Below are 9,626 nucleotides of genomic sequence, written 5' to 3'. Positions count from 1 at the left end.
TGGCCAATCTGTAGACTAGTCTTGGCCAATTTGTGTTAAAATTGGTAAGAAAAGAAAAGAAATTATATAAACCAAATCAATCTTAATCTATCTAATTTTCAATCTAAATTTTTTATAAATTCTAGTTCTGACTTAGTTCAATCTAAGGTGAGTCTGATGTAATCAACATTCATTAAAAATATTTACTTTTATAATCATTTACTCTCTCAATAATAATGGAACTTTTCACAATAATTATTCAATGTGTTAAGTGTATTTTTAAAAGTTTTATATATCTACAACATAATATTTTAATTTGTAATTTTTTTAAGAGATAAAATAACAGATTAATTTTACTATTTTAATTTGTAATTTTTTTAATTATAAAATAATAACTTTTATTAGGCAAAAATTAATTAAAATATAAAATATAAAAGGGCATCTTTTAATTAAAAAATAAAAATAAAAACAGGAAAAACCAAAAGGAAAATACAAAAACTATAACCAAACACAAACAGGCACTGGGTCTCCCATGAAACACAACTGGTATAGTCCTTGTTAGGATGAAGTCACTAACAAGAAAACAAACAAGGGCTTCACCTTCTCAAGACAAAGACAATGTAAGGAGATGAGATGAGCCCCATGACCTGTTACCTAATTTTCACTGGTGGCCAATGGCTCACCTATTGAACCATTTTGTACTTTGAAAAGGGACTAGACTTGCATATTTAAGTATACCAAGACGCTAGAACTGAATCTCAAGGTTGTTCCTTTGAAGCTAAAGCAGCTTGTTCTGAAGAGCATACTCTTTCCTTCCAAGAGCAGAAAATGCATGGCCTGCAGACGGAGAGTACAAGAGTAAGTTAATGAAAGAAGCCAGAAATCCAATAGGGAAAGATGGAAGTTTTCATGTAAAAGTACAGGAGTAAGTTTTCATGTAAGTTAAGGAAGTTTCAATCAGAATAAAAATTGAAACATTAATTTAAATGGATCTCAAAGATCATAAGCAACTTCAGAATTGACAGCCAAACATTATCAGCAACATAGGGACCAATGATGCAGCTCTTATCCTTTATAAAGGTTACAGGTTCATTATTTGCAAGTTCTGACTGATTGAACCAAATAATAGCACTTCTGATTGTTGTACAAATTCCACCTCCTATAGAATGTAAAAAGGCAATTATGGATTCTTGATGCATAAGAATTTGAACTTTAAGAATTATCTTTTGTTGTGCTAGCCTGTAAATCTTGCTGTAATAGTTAACTAGCATTATGGCATTAGTCTACATTTAAATCGACAAAACCTTTGTTTCATCAAGCAGAAAAAGGAAAAAACATTTCTCTATATTTTATCATTAGTTACAGAACCTCTTGTTTTATTATATTGCAGTTTCTGAAGCTATGTTGGAAGAGGGAAGGGGGTAGAAAACAACGTACAGCATTTTGCATAAATATTAATTGTGAATCAATTCTTGTATCTTACTTTATGTTTTACTTATTTTCTAGAAAAATAGAGAAAATTAAAGTCTATAGGAGATCCAGGTTCAAGAGAACAATTCTAACAATTCATGCCTCAATCATTTTGAAGCAACTGCAATTTAAGTAGAGAAAAGAAAAGATGTTTGCAAAATAAAATGTAACTATTGAAGCTTTGAATTGTTGTCGAATTAAAATAATGCTTCAAGGTTCAGTGGCATAAGTATACCATCTGTCAAATTAAAACAGGTTCAATATTTGCAACTACCAAAAACAGGGTAACCTACCTCAAAATTCTGGTGGGTTGTCATCGGGCTGTAGATGGGGCGGGTATATTGGCATACAAGGATGACCCTTGCTAGAGGTCGGCACCATAGGCACTCCGTGAGAAGCATTCCAAGAGACTAGCTGTAAAAAGATGCATGCATATCAACCTAAAAGACAATGTGAAAACATTTTGACCCAAATTTTATCTAACTACTTACCATCAATTGTTGTGAGTGGGAGATTGGGGGAAGCGTTTGATACTGTGCATCTTGTGAAAAAGTTTGATTGAAAGCTTAAGCATCTTCGACAATGTTTTGACTCGGGGCATTAGCTTTGTTTGATTTTGAGGATCCTACCTAGACATCAAACGAAAATAATTATTATTAAAATGTATTATTCAATCACAACATCTTTCCTTGAAGCAAGAAAAAATATATAAAACCCATACCTTAGCTTTCTTTGTACGTGTTTCCAATGGGCCCTTCCTGCGAAGCTTCCTAGGGGCTCCCTTTCTCTGAGAGCATATCGGATCCATTATTTGCTTGCTTGAAGCCGTTGCTATCTCTCCACAACTACGAACTTGTTCTTGCATACTGTGTTGAGCATATATATTACCACCATAGCTTGGATTTGCATTGGATATGCTCAATGCATTCAATTGAGATTGGATCCACTCCATAGTTGCCCGAGTTCGTTCTTCGTCGTCTGCTACCTTGTCTGCTACCTTGGCAAATGCACTGCACAGTTGATCGTATCTTAATTGGCTAGGCATACTAATCCAACCATTGTAATTGATCTTCACCCTCATGTAGGATCTACTAACATCTCGCCTCCATCGCCGTAATATATATCTCTCAGGAATGGATCTGACACCATTTTGGATCAATATTGTGCCAGCATGTCTACAAATTATTCCCTTAAACTCGAACATGTGACAGCTGCAAACAATATCACAACTATCTTTCTCAAAAAAAAATTGAAAACTTTTTTTCCTTCACTCTTTCATCAATTATGATATCTTCTCACACCTCATACCTTATACCAAGCGGTCCCTCTTCAGTAGACACAATCGAGCAATAAATCTTTCCAGTTAACTCTTCTTGAAACTCTTTGAATTTTGCGATTGTGTACACTTCTTGAAATTGTTTCTCAATGGCCAATCTCGATACACATGGGACCATCTGAGAAAAAGATCTTACGTCGGCCTGAAACTCCTTTTCAACTTTACACCTCATTGCTCGCTCATATTGTTCAACGAATTGCTTCAATGAGGTTTTCGAGTGTACATATCCATCAAAGAATGCGTTCATACCCTCACTCCGCTGCGTTGTTGACATCCCTGCCCAAAAACTAGTTCTCACAAAACATGGGACCCATCGACATCGTTCTTTGTAAAGTCCAGACAACCAATCATTGTCATGCAGTGCATATTTCTCAATGAAGATATTCCAGTTCTGCTCGAATTCTTCAGGACTCTGTGATTCATACACCATCTCATGTACGCCTGAAAGAATATATGGCTTACAACTATGGTTACCAAATTTTTCTGGTAACTTCTTTAATATATGTCGTAGACACCATCTATGCTTTGTGTTAGGGAAGACTATCTCAATAGCATTTTGCATAGCCCTATCTTGATCAGTGATTATTCCTGCAGATGCATGATCCTCCATACACTCAAGCCATGTCCTAAACAACCACACAAAAGTCCTGGTGTCCTCATTGGAAATAATACCACATCCAAACAGTGTCGATTGTCCGTGGTGATTTACACCAACGAATGGAGCAAACGGCATGTCGTATCTATTGGTTAAGTATGTGGTGTCAAATGTGACAACATCGCCGAATTCCTTAAATGCTTGTCTACACCTATTATCAGCCCAAAAGACATTCTTCAATCTGCCATCTTCATCCAAATCCACACTGAAGTAAAAACCCAGACAAAAGGCTTGCATCTTCGAAAAATAAGTTTGAATAGCAGCAGCATCTCCTTCACCAAGTCTTAACCTCCTCACCTGATCAATGTAATTTCTACAATCCTTTTCCACAAACGTCAGGTTCTCATATCCACCAGCTTCAACAACAGTTGTGGAATTCCAGCTATATCATTAACTTCAAGCTGTCGCTTGACATGTTCACTTAATTGTTTGTTGCATCGATATAACCTAGATTTGGTTGGACTTGTTTTATGGTTATGCTCAAGATGGACAATGGTTATTCGCCATGTTCCTAAAACGTTTGAACATGCTGTTATCCTAGCTTTACACCCTAATTGAACAGTTGGTTGAGGATTCAGAGAGGTGCTACCTTTAATATTTCTTTTTCCTTCTCGGCTACATGCATATCCCACATACCTTAGAACGTCGTCATCACCCTTCCTCGAACTCCTTCTTTTAACAGGAAAACCCACATCGTAAGCATATCTTTTGTAAAATTCAAAAACGTCTTTCTCCTCATTAAACTTCATTCCAACCTTAGGGACAAGATCACTCTCTTCTTCTAACGCAGTACACTCATTATTTTCGGTAATTTCCTCATTATTAACGAAAGTTTCCTCATTATCTTCGAATGATTCTGCAAGCACAATAGGATTTCCTTCTTCAAAAAAAAAAAATATCATATCAGAATATAATATTACATATATTATTGTTGGTTTCCTTCATATTAGAATATACTGAAAAAATCGAACATACCTATGTCACTCATTGTTGATTTCCTTCGTCTTCTAAAATTAAATTGATTGTCTTCTAAAATATGCAAAAGCACTGCACAATTTTAAAGGCTGCATAAATATACAAAATCGTTAACACTCCTAAGTCTTTTTAAGCATACCATTACAACTTGTATTAACAGCAAACCAAGACAACCAAGCCCAAGCAATCTATCTCAACCATACCTCAGAAACAATTTACCAAGTTATGTCTGCGTAATAATAATACTAAGCACGAAAATTAATAGAAATGATAGCCCATTCAAAAAAAAAAAGGATTATAATAGGTAGCTATGCAGACAAGTTTTCACAATTATTGCAACAAAGACATGGCATTGTTTTGTTTTAGTAATTAACATGAGAAACAATATGAATGTTGGAACTAACCCAGTGAGATTAACGCTTGCTGGTGGTGAGCTCAGCAGATATGACTCAACTAAATCTGCACATCCAACATCTAGTTTTCCAGTAGATGATATGAGAATGTCTGTTAGTAGCTAAGTAATGCACATACAGAATAAACATAATATCACTTGCATCATAAAAATACATAAAAATATCAAAGGAAAATAGGCATTAGAGGCTGAAACATAAAAATATACAAGCAACATAAAAATATACCTAGGGTTCTTGCTTCCGCCGAATATCAGACCTCGTCACTGGCGACAGGAGGAGACGAGATTGGTTAACAAATACACACACACACACACACAGAGAGATCTCGTCGTCGGTAGCAATAGGGTTCCAGACGATGATGGTGACAGCGGAGAGAGTAAGAGAGAGCAAGCGAGAGGGGGAGACGCTGGCAGTTTCAATCGGTAAGAGAGAGCGTGAGAGAGAGTAAGAGAGTTCGACTGGAGAGTAAGAGAGAGAGTGTGAAAAATCGAGTGAGGCGAGAGGGGGAGATTTCTTTTTTCAGTCGGTAAGAGAGAGAGCGTGAGAGATGTTGTGAGGATGTTGCTAAACCCTAAGATAGATAGCATTTCTTGGCGCGAGGATTGAAAAGACATTGGGGTTACGTTAAATTGTAATTTTCAGCAAGGGTTAAACTTGTAATTTAAATCGGGTTCGTCAACCCGTGCGTCAAACCATTCGTCCGTCAAGCATTGTCCTAGGTTATAGGAGAAGGGGGCCGGTTGGTCTCTGTCAAAAACATAGTTCTTTCCTTTCCGTAATTTAATAAGAAAAACCTTATTTCTTCAAAGCTCACTGCCGGCCATTTCTCTCATAATTCATTCATCTCCTCGGAAGGACAAAATCCAGACATAGCGTTAACAAATTAATATATATCTCGAAATCTTCATAAGCACACTTAATTGATGAGTAATTAGTTAACTTTGGATTCCATCAATGCGCAATAACTAGTCGACTGTAATAGAAGCCAATATATATGCCGAGGTGCGACCGTTCGACTGACGACGACAGAAACCATATTCATAACAATGGAGTAGATCTTGGGCGGACCTTGATCGGAAGACCCATCGCCGGATAAGGCATTGGCTGACGAGTGAAGCCTTCGTCGGGATAAATCTGAGACCACTCGAACATGGTAACCAGCCTATGGATGGTGGTCAGGGTTTCAACCCTTGCAAACTCGTTTCCTATGCAGGTATGCATCCCTCCTCCGAATGGGACGTAAGTGTAGGGAGGTATCGGTTTAGACGGCTTGTTGAAACGATTTGGATCAAACTCTTGTGGATTCCCAAAGATATCCTTGTCCATGTGAGTTTCACAGGCCACCCATAACAACTGTAATTAATTAATAATAATCACAATTAATGATATATATAATGAAAAAGTGCTTTCATTAATTAGGAAAGGTATTTTAAGGATGCAGAGATATCAAATTACCTGCCATCCTTTAGGGATGTCATAGCCGTCAAAGTTAGTGTCTTTGAGTGCTTTTCTAAAGGTACCAAACACAGGCGGTATCATCCTCATCAACTCCTGGGCAACTCGCCACGTGTGCTTCATCATTTGTATGTCAACCCATGTTAGCTTTTGATCTTCTGCCCCGTTTCTGTTCCTCACTATGTCCATTTGTTCTGAATTAAAGCCACGCGAAATGTAAATGAAATTAGTTAAACGCACACAATCACATTGAATTAATGTTATATATTTTCTCACCCTCTAGGATTTGATTGTATGTTTGCTTGTCTCGAGACATCTTCCACACCATCAAGCTCAGAAGAATGGCAGAAGTGTCGTGGCTGGCAATCATCATGAAAATAATATTATCGACAACTTCCTCTTCTTTAATGGCTTCTCCATTTTCGTCTCTTAACGCCACCAAGCATGAAATTAAGTCGTCCGTCGGACTTAAAACCCCCTTTGAAAGATCCTCCTTTCTCTTCTCCAGAATGGGCAGAAGCTGGCTCACGATCCTTTCTCTGGCTCGCATCCCTTTCCAGTAAAGGGTGCCTGGGAAATTCACAGGAAGAGACCAGACTGCTTTCAGAGCAAGCATGAAATCATCGGAAAAAATTTGCTTTGTGTGCTCATCCCGAATGCCGAAGAGGATGTTACAAGCAATGTTATAAGTGAGCTTCTTCATGAAAACAACAGTTTTTATGGTGTCTTCCTCTTCTGTTTCCCTTAGTAATAGACTGGTGACCGCATCGTCCATCTGTTTGACGTAGTTCTGCAGGTTTTCTGGCTTCAAGAAGCTTACCATTGCTCCTTTTATTAATCTGTATCTGTAAGCATATATAGAAGAGAAAAAACTTTCTATTAAAATATTCCCCATCATGAACATATATTTTCTTAGAATTAATTAGTTAATCACCTTCGCCCGGTGAGCTCCATGACGTTGTTTTTTCCTACAATGGTGGACGCCGTCCAGGGTTGTTTGGCAGCAAGAACTTCATCATCAGAGCCAAGTATGAACTTGTTACCCGCTTGGCCGACGATAATCACGGTTTGGGCACCCATTAGAGAGGTTTTGAATATTTTACCATATTTCGACACCCTCTCGCTGATCCATTCATGGCCGCGATCTTCCTTCTGGGCCTGAAGGAAGCTGAGTGTCTCGCCAATCAGAGGCCAACCCAGAGAGCCTCTTGGGAGATTTTTGGATCCATTTGATCCTTTCTTGAGAAACTTGAAAAGAAAAAACACAGAAACCAAAGTAATAACGGCTAAGGCAATCAAGGGCATCTCTTCTGCCATTCCTGTTTAATTTCTCCAATCTTGCTGTCTATGTGCTTGTTACCAATCTTTCTATGATGGATATATATATCTGTGTGTGTTATAAAAATAATAATATTTTTAAAAATATTTATATATATATATATAATATAGTTGAAACTCTTTCTCCAGATTCTTCCCTTTCCTTCTTCCACTTTGTCAAATTATCAAAGTTGGCAATTCCTCTGGAGAGCCTTCTTGGTTGATAGCACCAGAATTTTCTTTTTCCTCTTGCTTCTTTATAATTTTTAATTTCTTTATAATTTTCAATATCTTCTTCCGTGACATTTTAATTTACTATTGAAATTGGACTTTATTAATAAAATTGGACAAATTCAATTTACTACTGAAGTTGTTAAATTAAGATTGTTCAACTCTCTAATATTACTTCTTCTTTTGTATTAATATTTGTTGAATTTTATTTCTTTTGTTATTCCTATCACATTGTACTATTATTACTATATAGTTAGTAATATAAAAAAAGCTTGTTATATCCTGAGAATAGTCGCTTTTGATATAGTCATTATTATGTATAACGAAATTTACCTTTAAAAGAATGACTTCATGCTGCAAGCTTAATTATTTTTGTTATCATCGTTTTATTTCTATTCTAACTTCAATTTTTGCAACAATATGTTAGGCAATCAATGAGCAAGCGGTGTCTGTATCTATCTGTCCTGCTCTTAGTGTTTGTACGTTAGCTTCACATCTTTACCTATGTTTCCATGTACTAGAAAACATATCATTAGCATTAATTTTACAAATATTAACATTGTAATGAAACTTTTTTCCTTGGAATTGTAAACGGATTTTTGGGCTTACAGAGACTGCGTATAATTAGAGTTCACAAAATAAGATGCTAGGTAGTAGAGTTAGGTTAATTATAATTTACAAAAATAAATAAAATAAAATAGAGTAAATTACATTTCTTGTATCTATAATTGCTTTTCATTTCATAATAAATTAATTATTATATTCTAATTTTTGTCACTACAATTACTAAATTTTAATTCTTATTATGATTCAAATTTTTTTTTTATCAAATTCTATTAACAAAAATTAGAGTAATATACATTAATATAAATCCAAAAATCACTTAATAATATTAAAATTAACATAAACCCCACAATCAAATGACTTTAAAATCTTAAAAACAAAAACAAAATAAACAAGCAAAACGGCATATAAGACAAAACAATTAAAACAAAACAGCATTTGGTGTTCCAAACAACAAAAAGGTAAAACCAAATAAGATAAAACGACACTCTCGTTACTTGGGTTTTCTTGATAATTACGTTCCTAATATTATTTAATTATGCTATCAACTAGAGTCGGCAAAGGCATATTTCGCTAGTGATAGTGATATTTTAGTTGTAACGAAGAGGTCCTTAATTTTTACAAAATTGCAGAGACTTTCATATCAGAATATACGTGTGTATCAGTATAAGCATGCAACATTTTGTTTATATATTTAATTGAATAAAAATATTAAGTTTAGTTCAGTTTTAAAAAATAAATTTTAGTTTCTTATTTTGATTTTATAACTTAATATATCTTAGATAGCATTTAATATTTTTAAAAGTCATAATATTTGTTTTTAGAAAAAATTTGAAATATTTTTTAATTTATAATATAAAGTTAAGATTTTTAAAATTAAATTCTATATTTTATAGTGAAAGATTTAATTATTTAATAAAATATTAGAATTAAAAAATCAAAAAAAAAAGTACAAATTAACAATCCTTACTTTTTCTGAAACATCTAGATTAAAGAACTTCTCTGTTGTGCCACTTCTTAATAGTGGGCTTGAAGCCCATACACACACCAGTTGTAAGTTCTTTATTAAGTTTAGAATTTTATAAATAATGCAATTTAATATACCCTAAAAGTTGTAGGTTATTTGATGACTCAGTAGAGAATGTTTTAATATCTTAATTAGTCAGTTATTAAAAAGTAATGAATTATATTTTTGGTCACATAACTTTTTTATTATTATTATTATAAGGTA

General features: G+C 34.7%; 2 protein-coding genes across 2 annotated transcripts; both read right to left on the bottom strand.

Annotated features, from left to right (window-relative positions):
- Positions 1-757: 757 nt before the first annotated feature.
- LOC127790405 (protein FAR1-RELATED SEQUENCE 5-like) lies at positions 758-4,428 on the bottom strand. The gene is made up of 7 exons (XM_052319955.1): positions 4,416-4,428; positions 4,077-4,320; positions 2,758-3,822; positions 2,171-2,660; positions 1,800-1,863; positions 1,685-1,687; positions 758-816 (listed from the first exon to the last, which is right to left on the bottom strand). Exons 1-7 carry the CDS (start codon positions 4,426-4,428, stop codon positions 758-760), a joined length of 1,938 nt encoding a protein of 645 aa, XP_052175915.1.
- Positions 4,429-5,611: 1,183 nt separating this feature from the next.
- On the bottom strand, positions 5,612-7,627 carry LOC127787922 (taxane 13-alpha-hydroxylase-like). Its single transcript, XM_052315999.1, has 4 exons — positions 7,218-7,627; positions 6,560-7,128; positions 6,284-6,477; positions 5,612-6,181 (listed from the first exon to the last, which is right to left on the bottom strand). Exons 1-4 carry the CDS (start codon positions 7,598-7,600, stop codon positions 5,867-5,869), a joined length of 1,461 nt encoding a protein of 486 aa, XP_052171959.1. The 5' UTR covers positions 7,601-7,627; the 3' UTR covers positions 5,612-5,866.
- Between the last annotated feature and the right edge of the window lie 1,999 nt (positions 7,628-9,626).

The sequence above is a fragment of the Diospyros lotus genome, chromosome 1 (genome assembly GCF_014633365.1).
Source record: "Diospyros lotus cultivar Yz01 chromosome 1, ASM1463336v1, whole genome shotgun sequence".
NCBI classification, from domain to species: domain Eukaryota; kingdom Viridiplantae; phylum Streptophyta; class Magnoliopsida; order Ericales; family Ebenaceae; genus Diospyros; species Diospyros lotus.
Note: the sequence above shows the minus strand (reverse complement) of the source record. Positions and strands in the feature narration are given on the sequence as shown.